Here is a 22993-nt window from a genome sequence, read left to right on the forward strand (position 1 = left end):
ACATCTGGTGGGTTTGTGTGTGTATACAGGGTATATGTTAAGGCCTGCTTTATCATGTTATTTGTTTGGGGACCAGACATTAAGACGGGTTTTAGAAGCCACAAGAACATCCCACTGTGAGTGAGCCAGGCATGAGTTCACGAAGAGCTATGTCCTCATCGCTCAGAGGGCCTCCCTCACCGGCATCTTCTGTGTGTGTGCTCAGGCCCTGCTCCCTCCCTTTTTTAAGTGAACTTGTTATGATCTATGTCCGTAAAGAGCTTACCTTAAAAAAGAGTATGCTCCTGATAATGTCTCATATTCCTTGAGTAAGTAAAGACCAGAGTGTCCCAGCCCCGCTTGGAGTTAGGAAAGTTTCTTGAATTTACCATTTCACGATGTGCATTTTTCCAACATTGTCTTCTTACCTGTTTATGTCGTTAATCAGAAAAATAATGCATGTGGGTAATTTTAGATAGATAACATTTCTCAAAAACATAAAGTGAAATTTTACTTTGGACATTTGTCATCAGAAATAACCAGCTAAATTAGTTGCAATGTGATAAATTGTAATTTCGTTCAACTCTTAGAAAAGTGGACAATGAGGACATGAATAAAGATCAGATCCTGCTGGAGAAGGAAGCTGAGGTAAGTAGAAAAGGGTTCCTGTAAAGTCTAAAGGCCTATAGCGTACATCCGTACATCATTACAGTTTTCTTTCCTTACTCTCTTAAGGGATACATCATAGGTCACTAATTTATTTTATTACATGTACATCGGTATGTGTTGTAGATTAGTGCTTTACATGTGTTACCATCTGATCTCCAGTAGCAATTTAGTGGGAAAAATTGGGGAATAGTGCGAATTTAGTGACTTTAGTTACTAAGGCTTATTAGCAAATTTGATAATTTAGTAATATTCAAAATTTAGTAGCTTTCCTATACCTGGACAATAACCAGTTGAAAATATAATGAAAGAGACTGCCGTTTACAACCATTAACAAAAACTTAAGAAGAAATACGTAGGACTCCTACAGAAAAGAAACTAGAACACTCTACCGAAAACAATTTTCAAAGTGTAAATGGACACATCACTTTAGGTAGGACGCTCAGTGCACAGATCACAGTGCTCTCTAAACTGAACTCCATTCCATCAGAATGGTGGGGTTTGCGAAATTCTTCTGGGGGAAGCTTGCTGACATAGTTGTGATGTTTGATCTGAAGACTGAGCACAGGAGGGTCAGGGAGACTAACCCAGGAGGGCTGGCTCCACTGCTCGTGGAAATCCAGAGTGGGGCACAGGCTTGACGGGCTGATGACATTCACAGCTGGAAATAGGTCTGAAGTTTAAACAAGTGTCTGTGGTAAAGGTGGGTTCTGTTAGGGCTGTGGAATTCAAGCATATCCAGGAAATCCTCAAACAGGCAAGCCTTTTCGAAACAAAATTAAACTCACTTCTTTGGCTCTAATAATTCAGTATGGATTAAAATACTTAAATGTTAAAAACATGACTACAAAGTTACCTGAAGAAAATTTAGGTAGATACTTTATAATGCTTGCCTGGAGGCCTTTCTAAACCAGTGGAGACCGTAATGATGAAATTTGATGAGGGTGGCAGGGAAGGCCCACTCAGCACTGGAACAGCTAGGGCCTTGCTCCCTTCCAGAAGAGCCCAGTCCTACTCCCCACCCTGAAGTGGCAGCCTCTTTCCCACCCTCTAGGTTAAAGAATATCTCCTGTTGCCTTTACTGAATTCTCGTGTTTATTGATCGTTTCTGTTTCTTGCTTGAATTGCATATTATCATTTGCTTGGTTTTCTATTGAGTTGTTGGTTCTTTTACTGATCTGTAGGAGTTCTTTCTAAATTCTCTATAATGTTTTGGGAAAGCATGGAGGTTGAAGTTTTAGGAATCACGAGAACACCTCTAAAGAATGTCCAGGGAGAACGGACCTGGAGAAGCAATAACCTGTCTGCCCATCCTTGCCCACAGCTCCGCCGCATGCAGGAGATGATCGCCAGGATGCAGGCACAGATGCAGCTGCAGCTGCAGGGCGGGGACGGCGACGGTGGGGCCCACGGGCACCACGTGTAAGGTAACAGTGAAGCCTAGAAGACACGTGTGGTTCCAGACACCTCAACCTAAATGTAATGGCGGGCACCTCCTCCTTAAGTCTTACTAACGTTTTGTGTGTTGAAGCTCTGTCTTTAACTTTATTACCGACCTTAAAGGAGACAGTGTGGCCTCTAAAAGATGGAACCTTCTCCCCTGCCAATGTAGAAAAGATTTTCCATATTTTCTGAGCTGATAAACGTGATTAACGAAAATAAGTTAAATATTTTAAAATAAGCTTTGCTAGGGGGCCCTGGGTGGCTTAGTCAGTTGGGCATCCAGCTTCGGCTCAGGTCATGATCTCACAGTTCATGGGTCCAAGCTCCACGTCGGGCTCTGTACTGACAGCTCAGAGCCTGGAGCTGCTTTGCATACTGTGTCTCCCTCTCTCTCTCTCTGCACCTCCCCCACTCACACTCAGTCTCAAAAATAAATAAAACGTTAAAAAAAATTTTTTAATAACGTTTACTAGTCATACAATTGGAAATTTGTTGCAGTTGAAAACATCTCTTCAAAGAGAATTTCAAAGTGTTATTAAAACAGTTTTTGCAAACCAAAGGTAAAGGTGACGTGAAAAGGTGAATTATACCAGGTAGGCCAGGGGTTCCTTGATCCAGACTGCTGATCCCACCGCAGCCCTGCTCCGCCCCGTGGTAATCAGTGAATCTCGTAGATGTCTAGCCCGGTGTGCGCTCGCCTCCCTGTTTGAAGGGAATCTGCAGACAGCAGGGACCCAGGACCAGGAAAGGGCAAATGTTCCCCTGTATTCTGTGGACAGGTGTCTGTGGAACTGCTGTCATCACCTCCCAGAGGAAGGAGGGAGGGGTTAAGTCAAATACAGGCCCGAGGAGGAAGCAGCTATGTGGGTTTCAGGCTGAGGCTCCATGGAAGAGAGGTGCTTAGCGCTGGCACAGGTCTGGGGGTGCTGCAAGTACAGAGTCCACTACAGGTGGGGCCTGATTGCAGAGGCAGGAGAGTGTTGACGACAAGAGAGAGATGATGTGGGGACATAAGTGAGCTGAAGCTTAACTGACATAGGGCAGGATTGATGAGACAGAAAGCGAGGAACCTGGAGGCTGGGAGGAGTCTACCCACTGTCAGGAGTCCACCGTGGCAGTCGCACGCGTGATAGAGGAGGCCCTGCAGGCTCACCCTGGGAGCATTGGCCACCAAAACAAAGCCCGGCCCTTGCGGCTTGTGGGGCAAGGTTTCAGTTGTGAAGCAAACAGATACACCTGTTTGGTGTCCCCGGTTACTGGAACGGGAGTGTCCACATATCCCCACTTGGAGTTGAACGGCAGCCCAGAGTTGGTTGTCGACACCTCCCGGCAGTCGCGAGGCCATGCGCTGAGTCTGCGCTGCACTGCTGTGGACACCGATCGCGTGCCAGGGTTTCCAGTGATTTGCCTGTGCGCCTCTCACTGGGGAGATGTCAGCACCGCCCAAGCTCGGGAGGCTGATCTTGCGTGAGCAGGTTTGGTGCCTGATGGGGAAGTGCTGGGGAATTAGCAGGAAACAGGACTTCTGATGGGGAGGGCTCATTTGAGGCAGGAGGGAGTGACCGATGTTTGCTCATTTTCTCTGATTTTCCTGCTTTTCTTTTAAAAACTTTAATTATGAAATCAGGAAAATTCTACTTTAGGTGTATGCAGCCACTTTATATTTTTGTACCCTTTTCAGTTTGGTGGTAACTCCCAAGTTCCCAAGAGCCTCATCAATGCCGTTTTGATTTAGTTAACTCTGGTCACGTGAGCCAGCCTTCTGCTCAATTTGTGCCCTTTGTGATACAGAAAATAATGTTGTTGATGATCCTAGCAGGAGCATCGCACTGCTTCCATCTAAACATGTTGTGCTTTGTTTTTCCAGAAAACACATTGCAAGATGAAGAAAACATTCCGCATGAGTAATACAGCTGCGTGTTTCCGACAGATTATTGGAGGGCTGCCCGTCCACATTTTACAGTACCTGTGCCTGAGAATTTAATTTTTTTTTAAACTTTTGATGTTTTGTATGAAGTACTTTTAACATTTGTAATTTTGTTGCTCTGTTATACTTCATATTTTGTGAGGTGAACCTTTCATTTTTATCTCTCTTCCACCTTAACTAACCACTAATGTTGGAACTGATTTCCGGGGTCAGTTAGAATGTGTAGTTAACATTGAATTTCTTTGGTTTGGCTGGCCTAACTGACTAATGGTTGAGGAGCACTCTTGATTCATTTCTAGAACATTCAGATCGAGCCGGCAGTGTTCCTGGGTGGTGGCAACGTAGACCCAGCAAGTGATCTGGAAAGATGAGCTGGCCTGCAGTAGGGCATTTACAACACCTAAAACCAGTTTTGCTGCTGTAATTCGATACTGTTCATTCATCTGCACGTTCACCTTTCCACCACTTGAAACAATAGAATTATCTAATGTGACATGTGCATACTCAGCTCCTTTAAAAACAGGCCATTAGGAGCAAATGTTAAGAATTCTCTGGATTCTGATGCTACATTTTTTAAACTGCTCGGCAGAGAACCTGCCACAAGCCACGTTTTGTAGTGTTCTTCACTGATACTGGTTTATACTCTGCTGTGGACAGAAGGTGTCCATGAACTCCAGTTTTCATATTACAGTGATGACTCTTAACGCACACATAGCCAATAAACGATTTTTACTCAACTAACATAAAAAGTTACTTTTTAAGGAAAATTAGTAAGTTGATACATTTAGAAACCAACTTTTTTATACTTTTGTACTGCACTTTAATGTGTTTTCTGTAACTGCAAGTAAGATCTGCCTGAGCAGTGGAAATCGGGGTCCTCTGGTGGGTAGGCCTCTGAACTCCCAGACCTGTCATGGGCCCTGAGGCTCATGGCCCCATGAAGCCTCAGTGCCTACCAGGTTTTCTTGATTTGGCTTTTCTTTTGTTTCCTTGAAGTTTTTTTAATGGTTTTCTGAAAGCCAAATAGCAGATCATTTTTTTTTTTAATGTGCAGACTGTTGTCCATTTTCAGCCACTGTCCTTTCCATCATTCTGTGTAATACCAATTTCCCCATGTACCGAGTAAGACTGAAAGACATTTCAGATGTGCACCACCATCTGACTGGTAGATACCACCAGTCAGGTCCGTTTTCTGTGCTCTGCGGCCTTGGCCCTTCCATTCCCTCCTAGTGTGTCCCCCTGTCATGTGCTCCGAGGGGCGCCAATGCTCCCGGCATGCTGTTTTCAACATTTATACTGACATTGGGAAAGCAGTTCCCAGAAAGAGAGGGTGGAAGGAGACCTGGAGGGGGCAGGTGCGGCTTCAGTGTTTTCATTTTGCTGTAACAACAGGGGTTAAGATGCAGAAATCGCTTCCTCTGAGTAGGAGAAGAGTTTTTGTTTTGGCCAGACACAATATGGTGACATGGTCAAAATATATTCACTCCAAAGGTGTATTATGGAAAATAATCGGGTGTTGTCAACAACTTTGCCTTTTCACTGTCACTTAATGGTGAGTAGTCACAAGCTGTTAGGTTTAGGCACATTGTACCGAGTTTTTACCAGGGGAAAGTGCTCTAAAGAGCGCGTCCGCGTCCGTGCAAGGCCAATTGTTTGGGTTATTTTGGCATGAACTACACTAGTAAAAGCTGTTTAAAGGGTGGAGCTGGGGGCACATGTGCAAGTGGTCAGTACAAGCCCTGTGTCTGCTTGAGTAAGACTACTAGGGCCAGCTGCCATCCCATAAGGCTTCTGCAGGTGTAGGGGGCAGGTGGACCTACATTGTCTCCCCTCTAAATCCCCTTTTGTTGTGCTGCCCAATTCTAAATAAATACTTTCACTATAGATAATTGCTTTTACTAAGAGATAGTCTTTACCTATAGAAGTGTATTTTGAAAACTTATTTTACATAGCAATTTTGTATCCATTGAAACTAACCTTTTATCAATAAAGCACTATTGTTTGGCTATGAAGTGAATAGTTATTTTTGGTTCTTTATGAAGGTGTAATGTCTTCTGGGAAGGGTTCAAAGCCCTACAAAACATCTGTGTACAAAATCAGGAAGAATTATTTGCACCAGTAATATCAGTACCAACCTTTTGTATTGGCGATCCCAGCCCGAGGGAAAGAGCCATAAAGACTAGGAAGGAAGGAATTATGGGTGACCTGCTCACCTACCTATAGTGAGTGTATGCTAAAAATCAGCACTATTACGGGGTGCCTGGGGGGCTCAGTCGGTTCAACATCCAACTTCAGTTCAGGTCATGATCTCACGGTTCATGAGTTCAAGGCCCGCATCAGTTCAAGGCCTGAGTTCATGAGTTCAAGGCCTGGAGCCTGCTTCAGATTCTTGTGTCTCCCTCTCTTCCTGCCCCTCCCCCACTCGTGCTCTGTCTCTCTCTCTCTCTCTCTCTCTCTCTGTCTCTCTCTCTCTCAAAAATAAATAAATGTTAAAAAAAATAAAAATAGGGGCGCCTGGGTGGCGCAGTCGGCTGGGCGTCCGACTTCAGCCAGGTCACGATCTCGCGGTCCCTGAGTTCGAGCCCCGCGTCGGGCTCTGGGCTGATGGCTCAGAGCCTGGAGCCTGTTTCCGATTCTGTGTCTCCCTCTCTCTCTGCCCCTCCCCCGTTCATGCTCTGTCTCTCTCTGTCCGAAAAATAAATAAACGTTGGGAAAAAAAAAATTTTTAAAAATAAAAAAATAAATAAAAATAAAAGTCAGCACTATTAGGATTCCAGTGGTGCTTGGACTAGATCTAGGAAATCATTCTGTTCTAAATATCTCTGAGAAGAGACGGATAAGGAACACGCGGCCACTTACAGAGGAAACTTTGAACCTGAACTGCAGGCCTGATCCGGGTGGCTGGATGCTCTTTGCTGCCTCCACCACTGACCACCCAAGGACCTTTAGTGCTTCCTGAACCACCTGCACAGACCCCAGGGTAGAAGATACACCATCTCCACTTCTTCCCTCAGGTCAGCCTGTACCCTCCTGTTTGGCACTAGTAGAGGCCCTGCAGCCTCCGGGGAGTCACCCATCCCTGGGACCAGGCTCTCTGTTCCCAGCCCCCACTTGCCCTGCGGCCAGTCCTGAGACATGTGCCACCCTGGGGGCAGTGAGGACAGTTCTCTGGACTCCAATTTTGGTGCTGGGGGCCGGTTAGAGGCAAGGCCTCAAGGGAGTGGTGGGAGACATGGGGCCGGGAGATGGAGGGGCCGCTCCCTACAGAGCTGTCTGGATGGCCTGCCAAGCTGGGTCTCTGCGGAGCCTCAGACCCTGAGGCTGCCCTGTGGGGAGCATCAGTTCCTTGAACCTCTAGGAAACCTGAGGGGTCTGACTAAGCTCAAGAGGTGAAACACTGTGGGGGTGGGGGGTCCACTTGAGAACGAACCCAAGTTGATCCTACCTTTATCTCCTTGACAGCAGCCGGTGGCACTCCTGGTCTGCCCCAGGAGGGCGGGTGTCAGGACTTGGTGCTGAGGGCAAGTTGGGTAGGGCTTGAAGGATGCGTAGGAGTTCACTGAACCCCTAGAAGAAGGGGTGTGTGCACCTAGTGGTCGCGGGCCTGGGAGACCCAAGACGTACTGTCACATTTCCATTCCCGAGTGGTAGTCGCGAAGCTAAAGGGGGAACCACGAGGCTGAGAGGACGTGGGCCGCCTTCCCTTGCCCACCGCAGCACGTCACTGTTCAGCAGTCAGTGCCCTTAGGCCATGGTCCGGGTAGCCCCAGGAGGAACGCATCCGGGGGTAGGACAAGCAGGAGGGCTGGGCTGGAGCGGGGAAGAGAGGAGCCGCGCCCAGAACCGCCCCCGACCCGGCGAGGCGAGCCGCCGGGGCCCAGCCGCGGGTTCAGAGCCCCGCCCCAGGCTGAGGCCCGCCTGCCGAGCCGAGCCCCCCCCCCACCTCCCCCGTCCCCCAGGACCGAGCACCGTCCGCCTAGGCGAATCTCCGCTGATTTGCATTCGACTCCGCCTGTCGATTTAGCTCCGCCTCCTCCCCGTTCGTTCACCAATCAGAACTCTGTGCCGCACTTCCAGGCCGCGGGCCGTGGAGGCCCCGCCCCAAAGGTCCGCAGCCCAATCGACGGCGCGTCCGCGGAGGCGGGGGCGGGCCCCAGCGGGGCCCGCGGCGCGGGGCGGGGCGTGCGCCGTGGAGGCGGCTGGCTGGCAGTCTGGCGCGGCGGTCGCGAGCGGGCGGAGCTGCCGAGACCTGGAGTCCGCTACGGACGACGGCGCGGGCCGGGCCGGCGGGTGAGGACGCAGGGCCGCGAGCACAAGGGCCCGCGGGCGGGCGGGGCCGCAGTTTCGCGGGCGAGGGCAGGGAGCCGAGGCCGAGCTGGCGCTGAGGCCCGCGGCGGCCCGGCGCCTCAGGAGCCGCCTCAGGACGGCGGTCCACCAGCGGAGTCAAGCCCGGGCTCGGGAGGCCTTCCAGGGCGGCGGGCCCCGCGCGAGGAGGCCCCGAGAGTGCGGAGCCTGCCCGCTGGCGGCCTGGACGCGGGAGGCCCGGGGGCGGGCCGCGGAGGTCCCGCGTGGGCGCCCGGGGGCGGGCCGGAGAGGGTTTGCGTAAAGACCCGGGGAAGGTCCCGCGTGGGGACCCAGGGACCCTGGGGAGAGCCTTGCGTGGAGGCCCTGGAGGTGGCCCAGGGAGCGTCTCGCGTGGAGGCCCGCGCAGAGCCACAGGTGGAAGCTCATGCTGGTTGTGACCACACCCTTCTTGGCCTTAAAATGGTATCCTAAAGGTGGTTAACTAGGTGTCGGGTGTTCATGCTTTTAGTCCACTAAGGTTTAGAAATGTTCCCCAAGGCCTTGGGAAGGCATCTAAAGGAAAACTGGGGCCGGGATGCGGCCCAGCGTATCGCGCCAGCACTTTTTACCACTTGTGCTGGTGTCCACAGCCTCCAGTGGCCTTTGGTGTGCTGGTCAGGAATGGCTGCGAAGAACAGAAGTTCAACCATGTGCTGAAGGAAATAACGCCAGTACGTCCTATAAAGAGCCGATGGGAAGATTTAAGACCCAGGGCTAAGTCTTTAAAGGGTGGTTTTTCTTTCTTCGTTTGTTTTGTTTCCATGAGATGGTTTTGGTGGGACCACTGTGGAAACGTTTGATAACCATCTGGTGGCATTGGGTTCGGGTGTTGGTTGTGTGTAGACGACGTACCAGCAGACAACTCGGATTTTCTCTCTGCCAGAGAGACTGTAGAAGACACTAAGGCAGGCAGGCAGGCATGGAGTAACTTTACTCGTAGCTCAAATGTAATTTTAATTTCCCGCATCTGCTGTTTGTTGAGATTCGTGCGAGCCCCTGTGCGCGAAGAGAATTAGGTGTGAAGAGCCGTGAAGTGCTCCGGGCTGGTCATCGTACTTGGTTCTCTCAAACCCTGAGGAGGAGACGTGGCCAGGTCGCACAGCCCCATCTGGAAGTGGAGAGACCAGTTTAGGATCACACCCTGGCCATGCGTCTTCCGAGCTTTATTGCAGCTTCTCTCCTGCGAGTGTGCCCTGAGCCGTTTGGACTAGATGCTGCTGCAGTTCCCTCAACTGGGGAGGTTTGCTGGCTCATTTACATGATGGCCATCCTTTCCTAGGTTTCCAGGGTCCTTCTGCACTAAGTCATTCCCCAGTTTATGTGAGGAAGTTTACATGACCTATTCATTTGTCTTTGCTCCTTATCGGTGAAAGGGGGTGAAAACTTAGCTACCCCACATGGTTGTTGTGACACCGAAGTGTCTGTATATACCTGGGCCATGTGTGAGATGTCTGGCACACAGCAAGCGCTTAAGTGACGTTAGCCATTATTCTTCAGGTGGAAGAATAATCTGAGTAGAGGGTAGAGCGAGGTAGGCAGTATTTTTTTTAATTTTTTGTCAATGTTTTATTTATTATTTTGAGACATAGGGAGCAAGTGGAGGTGGGGCAGAGAGAGAGAGGGAGACACAGAATCCAAGCAGGCTCCAGGCTCGGAGCTGTCCGCGCAGAGCTCAGCACGGTGCTCGGACCCATGAACCGTGAGATCAAGACCTGGGCCGAAGTCGGACACTTATCCCACTGAGCCACCCAGGCGCCCCGGGAAGTAGGCAGTATTTAAGCAGCGTTATACTGCCTTGGGGGGGAAGATAGGAACCGATTGGCAGAGCAAAGATGGACACGTGGGTGATCCCTTCTGTCCACACACTGGCCTCTGGTCACCTTGGCACCCCCTCTGTAGTCAGACAGTAACTTACTGCTGCTTACCTGTTCCGTTTTGTTCCTGTTTTTCCTTCACCCACTTTCTCATCAGCTCACCAGCTGCCCCTTTCACTCGGTGGGTGGCCAGCCTCCTACACGCAGCAGTGGCAGTGGGCATTCAGGGAAACCTCACTGTAAAGTTGAGTGTTGATCTGGGGGCTCTTGCGTCGTGGTCTGAAATCTGGGTGTCCACAGGGTCACTGGACTATAGTATATTTGTCCACTCCAGGTTTTACCTTGGCAACAGGGAGTCAAAGAAGTGAGGATTACACAGAACTTAATATGGTAAAGCCCACTCTTGTGGGTTTCTGGGATTGGTTACTTTGGTGGTGATTCTTCTATAAATCGGCTTGATCTTTTTGGGGAGCAGTTAGCGGAATGTGCTAAAGATTTTCATTTTGTAATCCCAGTTCTGAAAAACAACCCTGATACACAAATCCTGCATGTCGGGATGGGAGAGTTCTCCACAGCTAGGGAGCATGCTCTGGGAATCCTGACAAAATGCGAACCTTCTCTCCAGACAAAATGTGAACCTTTGATTTATGGAAATCGGTTCAAAAACATGCCTTCACTAAAAAGGTGAAACCATGGGTACATAGCAATTAGACTGTTGTAAAAATATGTGAAGACGTGGACCAGGATGGAAAGGGATGTTAGGGATATATGTAGTTTTATTTTAGGGTCATGGGATTATTTCTGCCCTGCCAAACTGGTGTTTTAGTTTATAGCCTTTTTAAGAAACAGAAAGGTACTGTAACGTTGTAGGAAGCAGTTGGGGAGGATGACTCTCCCAGCTGCAGAGCAGGAGACCTAAGATTGCATCCAGACCTCTCGGTAGGCCCACAAGATCCCTCAGGGCCCAGCCCCTTGCGGGCATCCTCAGGACCCCACACCTGCCCACACTGTTCTTTGTCCTGACCCCTGCAGGGCCCCCGCCCTGACTTTTCCCAGGAAGCCTCTCTGAGTCAGGCAAGCACCCTCTTCCCAGGTTTACCTTGTACTTTCTGCTCCTGGTTACTGTTGTGGAGAGTGGTACTGGCCACTTACAGAGCTGTCTTTTATTTTATTTTTTTTAATGTAAATTAGTGAAGTGATCTACAGTCAACTGGAATATAATCATACCACAATTTATTTACTTATTTTTTTAAAGTGTATTTATTTGGGGGCGCCTGGGTGGCTCAGTCAGTTAAGCATCCGACCTCAGCTTAAGTTATGATCTCGTGGTTTGTGGGTTCGAGCCCCATGTCAGGCTCGATGCTGACAACTCAGAGCCTGGAGCCTGCTTCACATTCTGTCTCCTTCTCTCTCTGTCCCTCCCCCGCTCGCACTTTGTCCGTCTCCTCTGTCTCTGTCTCTGTCTCTCTCTCTCTCTGTTTCAAAAATAAAACATTAACAAATTTTACAAAAATAAAATAAAGCGTAGTTATTCTGTGAGAGTGCGCACATGAGCAGGGGAGGGGCAGAGAGAGGGAGAGAGAGAATTCCAAGCAGGCTTCATGAGATCATGACCTGAGCCAATACCAAGAGTCAGATGCTTAACCAACTGAGCCACCCAGGCGCCCGCAGAGTTGTCTTTAGATCTTGTGGGCCTGTGCTTGGCCTGCAGGGTCACGTAAACCAAGAGGAGATAATCCACTGTGGAATCAGGGTAGGGTTGGTGCCACTTGAGGAACTGAACAACCACCAGCAAGTCACTAACCTTTCTGAGCCTGAGTTCCTCGATCTATGTGATGGGGATTGTGAGGATTAAATAAGATGATGTGGGCCTAGCAGTGGCCATCCCTTGGGACACTGTGGCGTTGGAGTGTGTGCCAGAACCTTCTTTTGGCCTGATGCAGATGCCCTCCTGCAGAGGGCTTCTCCCTCTCTTGCAGACACCAAATTCCTGTCTGCCAGCCTTGCTTTACTTTTTCTGTGGTGCCCACCACCATTTAACACACCATCTTCTCCTGCTGTAATAGGGAGGGGTTGTCTCATAAACTCCCATGTCCTTATAGGGACACCTGGGGGACTCAGTCAGTTGAGTGTCCAACTTCAACTTAGGTCATGATCTTGAGGTCTGAGAGTTTGAGCCCCACATCGGGCTCTGTGCTGATACCTAAGAGCCCGGAGCCTGCTTTGGATTCTGTCTCCTCTGTCTGTGCCCCACACCCACTCACGCTCTGTCTCTCTCTCAAAAATAAATTAACATTAAAAATAAAAAACTTACAAAAAAACTCCCATGTTCTTACAGACTTAGATTTTCTTGATACTGAGCACGTGCTCAATACGTTTGAATAAATCAAATTTCAAATTTCATTTGGGGCAAGGGCAGATGCCAAGTTTTATGTGGCCTGAAGCTTATACATACAATTTGGGAGAGGGAGCCTTTCTAAGAAAACGAATACAATGTTGTAAATAATTAATTGGAAAGTGAATATTTATGTAGAATAAGAAAAAGGTACAGATTCAAAAAAGCTGAGAATAACATCACTAAATGGCATATTTGTTCAAAAGTAGCATATGTGTTTTTTAATTGTCTCTTCATGTGATAGAGAATAGAAAGAACTCAATGATCCCTCTCACACAAGTGATCAAAAATATTTATCGATAGGATGCATAAAACATGGTTACACCTATGGACAGTATACGTTTGCTATTTCTAGTACAGCTATAGGTGTGTGTCTCAGAAAAGCAGGAGTTCTGATAAATTCAATTCTGTACAATTCCATTCAAAAAGTAAAAAAAAATAATCTGTGCTATGTTGATAGACCTACTACATTAACATTTATTTTTCTGACAAACAAGAACGTCAGTTTTATCTACTTACAGTTTAACGTGTGTGACGATAATTTTCCCACAGGTGAGCATCTGGCTCCCCTTATTTCAAACCTTGTTTCTTTCCCATAGCCCATGCACCGCCAGTGCTGGGCACCATCAGATGTGTACAGATGGCCTCAGGCCCCCAGCCCTGCACCTTTGTTTCATGTGCCCCTGGTGGGCAGGCGTAGTGGGTGACGCCAGTGTTCCCAGAAGCCCTACCTGCACTGAGATGGCAGGTGGTAAGTGTACAAGAAGTAATTGCAAACATACACGTATCCCACCAAATCCAAGCTAAATGTGTCTCCAGCTCCTTGTGCCCTGAGCTGCATCCCCAAAATGCCAGCAGCCCCTACTAAGCTGCCTGACATAAAAGGAACAAGGTTGTAGTGGAAAGCGGCAGCAGCCTAAGTTGATTGCAATCAGAATGTGCTCTGTGAATTTTACAGAAGGCTACAACCATAGGCACACTTTGCATAGGGCCTGTCCTAGGACCTTGGAAGGGGCCAGTGCATGTGGGGGGGCGGGGGGGCAAACCAGAGGCAGAACAGCTTTAGAGGTATCAGGCTTTTGCAAGGGCAGTTGTGTCCCTGTGCTCGATGCCAGATAACACGATAGAGGCACGAGGGTTGAGGGTGCTCAGCACACCTTCTAGCACCCAGTGGAAGTGTGTTTGAGAAGGAAGAAGCAACACTAGGGAATTTTACAAGTTGTTTCAATTACTAGGCTTTAGTAACTCTTGCCTCCTTCATAATGAAAGCCCTAAACGCTTTTGATAGTAGTTGATAAGATGCATGTTGGGGGAACAAGTCTCAGTACCTGAACAAGAAATCGATTCCAGGGAGTGCTTAAAGATATTTTTATTTCAGGGGCACCTGGGTGGCCCAGTCAGTTAAGCATCCATCCGACTCTTGATTTCAGCTCAGGTCATGATCTCATGATTCATAGGATCAAGCCCCACATCTGGCTCTGCACTGACAGTGCAGAGCCTGCTTGGGATTCTCTCTCTCCCTCTCTCTCTCTCTCTCTGCCCCCCTCCCAAAAAATAAATAAACTTTATTATTTTTTTTTAATTTTACTGAACTGTTTTAGAAGAACAAGTACACTTCCTAGACTAGAGATAATAGCTATTGCATCTTTCTCTTGGAAGGTGAGCGGTGACATACCATAGGTACCCCTACCATTTAAGACTCCTAAAGCAGGTAGTACTTGTGCAGTAATCTGCAGAAAGCCATCTTATTTAAAAGTGATGTATACATATCACTGGAGGCAATTTGAAAATTATAGAACGTTGGAAAAAGAAATAAAAATCAACCTTCTTTCTCTCCCAAAGATAACCACCATAACCATTTTTAAAATGCATGGATATCAAGTCTGGCTCCTGGACCATGGACTAAGCATGCTCCACCCTGGCTCTCCCACTGCCTGTGGCTATAAAGCCTGGACAGCTGCAGGGAACTGGTGTTTGAGGACTCTGACAAGTCAATGGTGACAGGAGGATTGGGAACAAAGGCCAGAATTTGAAGAACTACTGCACCAGTAAAGAGTTTCCTATTTTTCCTCCAGGATTCCCCAGCCTGGTCTCAGAGTATCTGAAACCCAGAGGTGGGCACCAGATGCAAACAGAAAGTGCTGTAGGAGAGAATGGGAGAAAGCTGCTGGTTTCCTCCCCTCTCCCCTGTCCGCCAGTCAGGCTGTGGTTCTGGAACCTGCAGACACCTAAAACTCTGAGGGAGTCCAGAAACCCCCATTGCTGTTTTCTCCCAGGCAAGGGTGCAGGCACAGGAAGTGCACAGCGGAGCCAGTAACTAAAGCCCCAGGTTTCTGGCTGAAGGACTGAGAAGGGGAGCTCCAGGCAGCTGGAAAGTATACCAGGGAGACTTGGGAGAGGGAAGAGTTCAAGAAAGTGACTCCTGAAATTGCTTTGAACTTACGGCCTCAACGCTGAGCTGGGCACGTATGAGTCTGACCCCGAAGAACCTGCCAGAGGCTTTGGGAACTCAACTAAGAGGTAGGCCACGGCCTGGGAACCAAGCTGGCCTCTGGATGATGGTACACAAGGAGGATGGAGCCTCTGAACATGGAACTGACGCTGAGACCACAGCCTGCGGCCTGATCCCAAGCAGACCTGTGTCTGCTAAAGCAGAAGTACCCCAAGTGCACACAGTATTAAAAATGGCCACAATCCGGGGCTCCAAAAGTCCACAGTCCTATCCAAAAATACATAGCATACACAGAATCGGGAAAATATCCCCTCAGAAGACACAAGACAGGCACAAACCAAGGTGATACGAATGTTGCAGGTCTCCGACAGAGACTTTGGCAGAATTTTGGCTCCCGTGACCTTCACCTCCTGATGTTACTTCTAGGAATATGCGATGGTACAGCAGCTCAGTGCCAGCAAGGACAGGGGTCTCAGTTCGCTACCCAGACAGCTGGGCGGGCCTGGAAATACATTCTTCCGTCTCAGACCCCACACCAGCTGTCCCCTTGTGCAGACCTTGTGAGACCTTCAGCAGAGTGCTCTGCGGGTGTACATTGTACCCAGACTTCAGATCCACAGAGACTGACACAATAAAAGGCTCTTATTTAAGCTGCTCAACTGTTAAAGGCTGCGATAAAAAGCTGAAACGCACTTGAAAACAACTGTTACTAAAATGTCCTGAGAAGCAAGGGTATTCTTGAAACAAATGGAAAGGTAGAAAGTGAACTTAAAAAAAAAAGATGTAAAGGAAAAACAAGTAGGAATTTTAGAACTGAAAATACAATAACTGACGTAAAATGGAGTTACAGAGTTAACAAATGACAGTGAACGTATGATGCATGGATGTGCAATATTTTAAACGTTTATTTATTTATGTTGAGAGAGAGGGGAAATCCCAAGCAGGCTCCGTGCTCAGTGCAGAGTCCGAGGCAGGGCTCGAATCCACAAACCATGAGATCACAACCTGAGCCAATCAAGAGTTGGATACTCAACTGACTGAGCCACCCAAGCGCCCCTGGATATACAATTTTTAAAGTCAAATTGTTTTGTCCTTTAAACTTGAAGAATTTGCATTATATTGTATTGGACTGGGAGTCAGGACACTGGGCCTTAGTCCTGTCTACACAGGTTGGATCTGTGGCCTTCAGCAAGCGGCTCCATTCTCAGGCTGCTGTTTCCTATGGAAAATAAGGGGCTGGGCCAGCATTTCATGGTGTACACACACTCGCCCTCTCACCTGTGAACTGTTCCAGCGGTTTTCTGGATCCTTAATGTACGCTGAAAATTGTCGCCAGATCTGTTGTTTGTTCTTTCATTTGTTCTTTTTCTTTTTTTTTAACTCGTAGAAAATTCCAAACATCCACAAAAGTGCATATATCAAAAACAGCTCCAAGGATTAACATATGGGCAATAATTTGGGGTTTTTTTGGGGGGGAGGGACTATTATCTTCTTGACCCCCACCTCAGTGGATTATTTTAATGTAAATCCTAGGTATTATTCCACTATCCAAAAATAGTTATGTATCTCTAAGAGATAGGGTGTCTTCCACCTTCGTATATACACAATACCATTAAAACATCTAGGAAATTAGTGGTACTTGTTAAATCACCTAATTTGAAGGAAGTGCTCAGATTTCCCTGATTGTTCCACAAATACTTGATTCAGGATTCAAATAAGGTCCATGGGGAGCATTTGACAGATAATATCTTTTAGCAGTGTCTATCACCTTCCTCCCACCCCGTCGCTTGCTTGCTTGCCTGCCTGCTTGCTTGCTTGCTTGCTTGTTTTTTTTCTTTGCCATTTATTGAAGAAATGAGATTGTTTTTCTTGTAGAATATGCCACATTGTGGTTTTACTCGTAGTCTTTAATCTTTAGGATGTATTTCACTAGTGATGGGTAATGAGGTTACTGAGTTTGAAAGTCACTTGAAGTAATTCCTTTTGTAGTTTAGCTGCTGTCTGAATGTACAGTGAGGATCATTTATTTCATTTTTGAGTTTTGGGGCTTTTCTAAAACACTGATTTCATTTTGCTTTCTAAGTATGTAAAACATTCGGGAGGTTCCCAAGTCAACCCATGGAAACCTTGTGCACTGGAAGAAGAGGTTTCCAGTGCTGTATTCCCGGTGCATTCCATCCCATGGGCAGCCACTGTCAGTACGTTTGGGTTTGTCCTTCCATTGTTGTTTGAAGACAAGCAAATGCACATGTTTCTATTCCAACTCTCTTGTTCATGCTAGAGAACCATAAAGACCTTGCTTTTGTCCGTGAAGATTTTGGTGTTAAATTGGGCAGCTTCATACCAAAGGAAAAAAGGGTTGAGAATCAACCTCTTGATTGGAGGAGGTGGGTGTGTTTGTGCCACCAGTACACTTGCCCATGCATGCGGATGCCCTGCCTGCCCTCCATCTGGCCAGCTGTTTCTTGTCAGCTCTTTGAGGCGTTGCCTTACGGCGCATGTTCTGACATTTTTCTCTCTGATTCCTTATACCAATTGAATTGTTTAGTTGCTTGTTCTAAAAAATACTAGTCATGCTTATTAGGGAATAAAAGGGCCTACCTCTTGCTGTGCTGTAGTGAAGAGGTGATGTAGTCCAGGAGCCAGGTGAGGACTCCATCTGAACATTGTCAGCAACGAGCGTTCTTGCCAGCGCTGTCGTACGCTCTAGGTGTGTTAGAAACATGTCGTCGAAGTGAGTGCCATGTTCTGCTTCCTTAATTGGTCAGTATACACTTTAGGTTTTATGATCCTCCTGAAAGAGGCAACCAAGGAGGGTGGAAGAGGCAACCAAGGAGATCTTTTGCGTAACAGAATTTTTAAGCAATTCCCTTTATTGTGGACCATGACCAGTGGGTGCTTTTGTCCGGGGAGCCGTGTGCTCATTTTCCAGTAGACAACAAGGCGGCTTAGTGGCCAGGTCCAGGCCAGGCTTAGGTCCTGGCCCAGTCATTTCTGAGTTATGTGTTCTGTGGCAGACTTTTTTTTTTTTTTTTTAATAGGCTTTATGTTTTAGAGCAGTGTTGAGTTCACATCAAAGTCAAGGTGCAGGTACAGAGATATCCAAATGCCCTGTCCCTCTTATGCCTTTCCCACCATCAGCCCTCCCACACACACACACACACACACACACACACACAGAGTAGCACATCTGCTACAACCCGCATTGACATGTCATCACCCAAAGCTTGGATAGACTTTTTGTTTATTTTGAGGAAGAGAGGGCACAAGTGGGGGAGGGGAACAGAAAGAGACAGAGAATCCCAAGCAGGCTCCACGCTGTCAACACAGAGCCGGATGCAGGGCTCAATCTCACGAACTATGAGATCTGATCAGTTGGACACTTAACTGACTAAGCCACTCAGGCGCCCAAATGGACAGACTTTTGAGCTGAATTATTCCAACTTTGAGATAGAAATATATCACAAGGTGGTTTTTAAAGTTTTTCTCGGAATTCTCTCTCTCTCTCTCTCTCTCTCTCTCTCTCTCCCTCCCCCATCTCCCACTCGCTTGTTGTCTCTCTGTCTCTCTCAAAATGAAAATTAAAAAAATTTTAGGGGTGCCTTGGTGACTCAGTTAGTTAAGCAGCCGACTTCAGCTCAGGTCATGATCTCACAATTTGTGAGTTTGAGCCCCACGTCGGGCTCTGTGCTGACAACTCAGAGCCTGGAGCCTGCTTTGGATTCTGTTTCCATCTCTCTCTGCCCCTCCCCTACTCATGAGCGCGCGTTCTCTCTCTCTCTCTCTCTCTCTCTCTCTCTCTCTCTCTCTCTCTCTCTCTCTCAAAAATAAATTAAAAAAACATTAAAAAAAAATTTTTATTAAATGAAAATATGTAGGTAGGAACGGAGTTTTCTAGTAGGTAGTGCTAAATGTCAGTAGTGGAAATTGTGTCCGGCTACCAGAAATATTTTTAGGAATGAAATCTGCAGAGCATTTCATTCATGGAGGAGGATGACAAAATCTGGAGCCCGTGTAGGGCCTTGGTTCTTCACAACACTGCTTCCCTCTGGATTTCTGGGAGGCTCTCTGGAAGCAGGAGAAGTGAGCAGGGGCTAACATCTAACATTTAGGGCTCCCAGGACCGAAGAACAGCTCACGTGGCCTTGCTGTGTTTCTCATCTGTCTTGCATACTCTTGCCCTTTAAATGTTTATTTAGAAGCGCACAAGGCAAAACAAAGTAATTTCTGTTAGGTCGTAATTGATGTAAAACAGATTCATTCAGCGCATACGTTTTTCCTTTCGTTTTCTCCCGCGGTCAGCTGGAGGAGGCAGTGGGCGGGGCACGTGACTGCTGAAAGCGTGGCCTCGCGTTTCTGCAGGGGTCCGGTTACGCCGTTTGTTCTGGGGCAGATGGGTAGTCTCTGAGGGCAGCATCGGGGTTCTGTGCCCGTTTTCTGTTAAGTTCCTCATTTTTCTAAGATTTCTTAAACTTTGAAGCCAAGTAAATATTAAACGTGTAATTTATGCCACATACCGTTATGTGATAGCAACTGTATTTTTCTTTAGAACATAAGCAGTAGGGTACTTCGGGGCCATTTCCTCAATGACCTTCCAGAACAAGAGTGTCTGATGACCCCGAGTCTTAGCTTAAGCTACATTGAGGTCTTTGGGCTAGATGAAAATAACTAGGATGTCCATTTGCTGCTCAAAAGGCATGCAGACCTGCGCAGATCTCTTATGGACCAAGAAGTGGTCTTTTGTTCTTAGAAAAGATGAAATAATGTTAAAAGTATGCTGTTTTTAATTTATTTATTAGATAAATAAACAAAGATCTAGAAAAAACACATAAATCGAGTATATGGCTTAATGATTATAAAGTGAACATGGTCTAACCAAGTGACGTAACCATGCTGACCATGCCAGAGGGCCCTTCTGAAACCTTATCCTGGAGACAGAAGCCCTCCCACCAAGATGGACCACTGCGAGTTTTCTAGTACCAATCTCCTTGCACACTCTTCTTACAGTGTGCCCACCCTGATGTGCCCCTCAGCACACTGGGGGTGAGTCTTGCCTGTTTTGTTTTAGAAGTATGTGTCTGGACAGGACTCTCTTATTATAATGAGTAGAAGATAATCTGAAGAAATTTTTTCCATCTAAAATTATTAAGAAAAAAATCTATATCAGGAAACCCTGGGTGGCTTAATCAGTTAAGCGTCCGACTTCAGCTCAGGTCATAATCTCACAGCTCATGAGTTTGAGCCCCACATTGGGCTCTGTGCTGACAGCTCAGAGCCTGGAAGCCTGCTTCAGATTCTGTGTCCCTCTGTTGCTCTGCCCTTCTCCTGTTCCTGCTGTCTCTCTCTCTCTCTCCCCACCTCTCTCTCTCTCAAGAATAAATAAACATTTAAAAAATTTAAAAAAGAAAAAGTCTACATGAGAATATATAATGGAATAAATAGGTGACTTGTTAAAATATGTTTTGGTTGTACAGAAATTTTCAGAACAGTAGCTTAAAAAGGGAAGGATCACTTTGGTGCCCAGGATTAAACGGCCCATAGTTTCTCAGAAGGACCTGCTCTCAGTGCCTCAGGGTCAGTAAATGCTGTGAACTAACCAAGAACTTGTTCTCCTCTGTGTGCACATTAGAGACGCCTTACAGGTGGTGTCTTCTTTGTTCACATCCCATCAATTTTGCATTAACTACTCACATCGGTGAAATTGAAAAAGCTCATCCTTCTGGTTCTCAGAATCTCATCCCACATTTAATATTAGTGGCATGAATATTAGTGATTTTCCAGTGTTTTCTGTTTGTGACCATAGTCTGTCTTTCGCTGCTCAGGCCTGTATGGTGCATTGCCTGACGAGACAGTTCATGTTCCTTGATGACACTGCTGTGAATTAAATAAATACTTAGCAAACATTCACAGTAAGAATTTAGTTCCTGCTGTCAGGGTGCATACAACCCGGGATTCGAATATGGTGGGTAACTGCTAACCTGAACCAGACCTGTGCCTGTCCACGAGGGGCAGTCCATCCTTGTGCAAGAGTGGGGGCGGGAGGTGTATTTGGCAAAGTGATACCACCTTGTCACTTTGCTCATACCGTTCTTGGTTCACTGTCCCGGGAGGTTTTAGCTTTCTTGTGCTTTGCCTGCTTGTTCGACAGATCACACGTGTGTGGAAGTTCTTGCCCACGTGAGCTGGAGACCTTGTCTTTGCTGGGGAGGGTTTAAGTGTGTGGTAGAGGTGGCTCAGCGGGTGACTGAGAAGTTTTTAAACTTAATTCAAGAGACAAAACATTCATGAAATGGTTCTTCTTGATAACAAAGTAAGCATGGAACGGATGAAAGGGCCAGGGGAGCCAACAGTTAGGTTGGCACATGAGGGAATGGACCAGAAATTTAGATTAATTCTCTAAGAAATTTACCGCACATTAGTAGAATGCTTGTCAGAGGTAAGGGAGTGAGGTAGTTTTCCCAGCAGCTCCACTCTTTCTTTTTTTTTTTAATTTACTTTTTTATTTTTTTAAATTTACATCCTACTTAGTTAGCATATAGTGCAACAATGATTTCAGGAGTAGATTCCTTAGTGCCCCTTCCCCATTGAGCCCATCCCCCCTCCCACAACCCCTCCAGTAACCCTGTTTGTTCTCCGTATTTAAGAGTCTCTTCTGTTTTGTCCCTCTCCCTGTTTTTATATTATTCTTGCTTCCCTTCCCTTATGTTCATCTGTTCTGTGTCTTAAAGTCCTCATATGAGTGAAGCCATATGATTTTTGTCTTTCTCTGACTAATTTCACTTAGCATAATACCCTCTAGTTCCATCCACGTAGTTGCAAATGGCAAGATTTCATTCTTTTTGATTACAGAGTAGAACTCCATTGTATATATATACCACATCTTCTTTATCCATTCATCCATCGATGGACATTTGGGCTCTTTCCATACTTTGGCTCTTGTCAATAGTGCTGCTATAAACATGGGGGTGCCTGTGTCCCTTCGAAACAGCACACCTGTATCCTGTGGATAAATGCCTAGTAGTGCAATTGCTGGGTCATAGGGTAGTTCTATTTTTAGTTTTTTGAGGAACCTCCATTCTGTTTTCCAGAGTGCCTGCACCAGCTTGCATTCCCATCTGCTCTTTCTTGAGTAAACGTCTCGAATTTGTTTTTTGTCATACTGTGCTTCACTGATCAAGATTTTTCTTTAAGCTGACTTTGAAACATAAATACACATATTTAAGAAGTAAATTTGTCATAAATAGAGAGTAGCTAGATTAATACAAAGGAAAGCAAGCTGGTATTATTAGATTCTAGCTGATACTCAGCCTCTTCTTTCTTTGTAAAAACAATGACGTGATTAACCCTGTTCAGCTTTCTAGCTTGAAGCTAGAGAAGTTTCCATGGCATGCCATGGAGGACTGGAAAGGGCGGAGGGCATCGCTTGTGTGCTGGTGTCTGCTTAGCAGGCAGCGGGTGCAAGAACATCGTGAGAACAGGTAAGTGGTGCTGGGAACGGCCTGGCCTGGGGCCAGTGCCCCTCACATCAGGCACACAGCCCTCATGTCACTCTGATGGCCTCCATCCAGCCTGGTAAGACACCACTTACAAAACTGGGAAGCCTGAACCCAGCCCAGACCAACCTGGGCTGTCCTCACCTGGCTGTCCTCACCCAGCACAGGGAGTGGCCTACTGAATGGTGCCCGTCGTGCACTGCACTTGCTGTGTGGCACCTGCTCCTCTTTGCTGAAATGTACCATCTGGCATTTAACAGTGTACCATCAGCACAGCAACTCTCTGGGCTGCTGGAGCCCAGAGGATGTACCAGGGGACTCCAGGCGGCCAGACGAAGGCACAGGCCACTGTTGGATGAGGTCTTGTGAGTTACATGAGAGGATGCATTGCCTGGCTTGCAGAAGCACCAGGAAATAGTGTCTTTGTGAACAGTGCTTGTTATTTTGTGATCCACCGATCCATGTATGAGTAGAAGGTAA

The 22993-nt window shown here is 47.0% G+C and overlaps 2 protein-coding genes across 14 annotated transcripts in view; both read left to right on the forward strand.

Moving 5' to 3' along the window:
* Positions 1-6020, forward strand: part of SEPTIN2 (septin 2) — a 36179-nt gene extending 30159 nt beyond the window's left edge. For all 6 annotated transcript variants that reach the window (XM_086720186.1, XM_086720184.1, XM_025935327.2 and 3 more), the window contains 3 exons: positions 570-627; positions 1970-2072; positions 3956-6020. In XM_086720186.1, the coding sequence (XP_086576312.1) occupies positions 570-627; positions 1970-2071 (160 nt within the window). In that variant the 3' untranslated portion in view covers position 2072; positions 3956-6020. The remainder of the gene's footprint in view (positions 1-569; positions 628-1969; positions 2073-3955) is intronic.
* Positions 6021-8146: 2126 nt separating this feature from the next.
* FARP2 (FERM, ARH/RhoGEF and pleckstrin domain protein 2) overlaps positions 8147-22993 on the forward strand; it is a 105625-nt gene continuing 90778 nt past the window's right edge. For all 8 annotated transcript variants that reach the window (XR_015255680.1, XM_086720208.1, XM_086720211.1 and 5 more), the window contains exon 1: positions 8147-8305. The gene's annotated coding sequence lies outside the window, so the exon portion shown is untranslated. The remainder of the gene's footprint in view (positions 8306-22993) is intronic.

Source organism: Puma concolor, chromosome C1, assembly GCF_028749965.1.
Source record: "Puma concolor isolate L17-30 chromosome C1, mPumCon1.1.hap2, whole genome shotgun sequence".
NCBI lineage: Eukaryota > Metazoa > Chordata > Mammalia > Carnivora > Felidae > Puma > Puma concolor.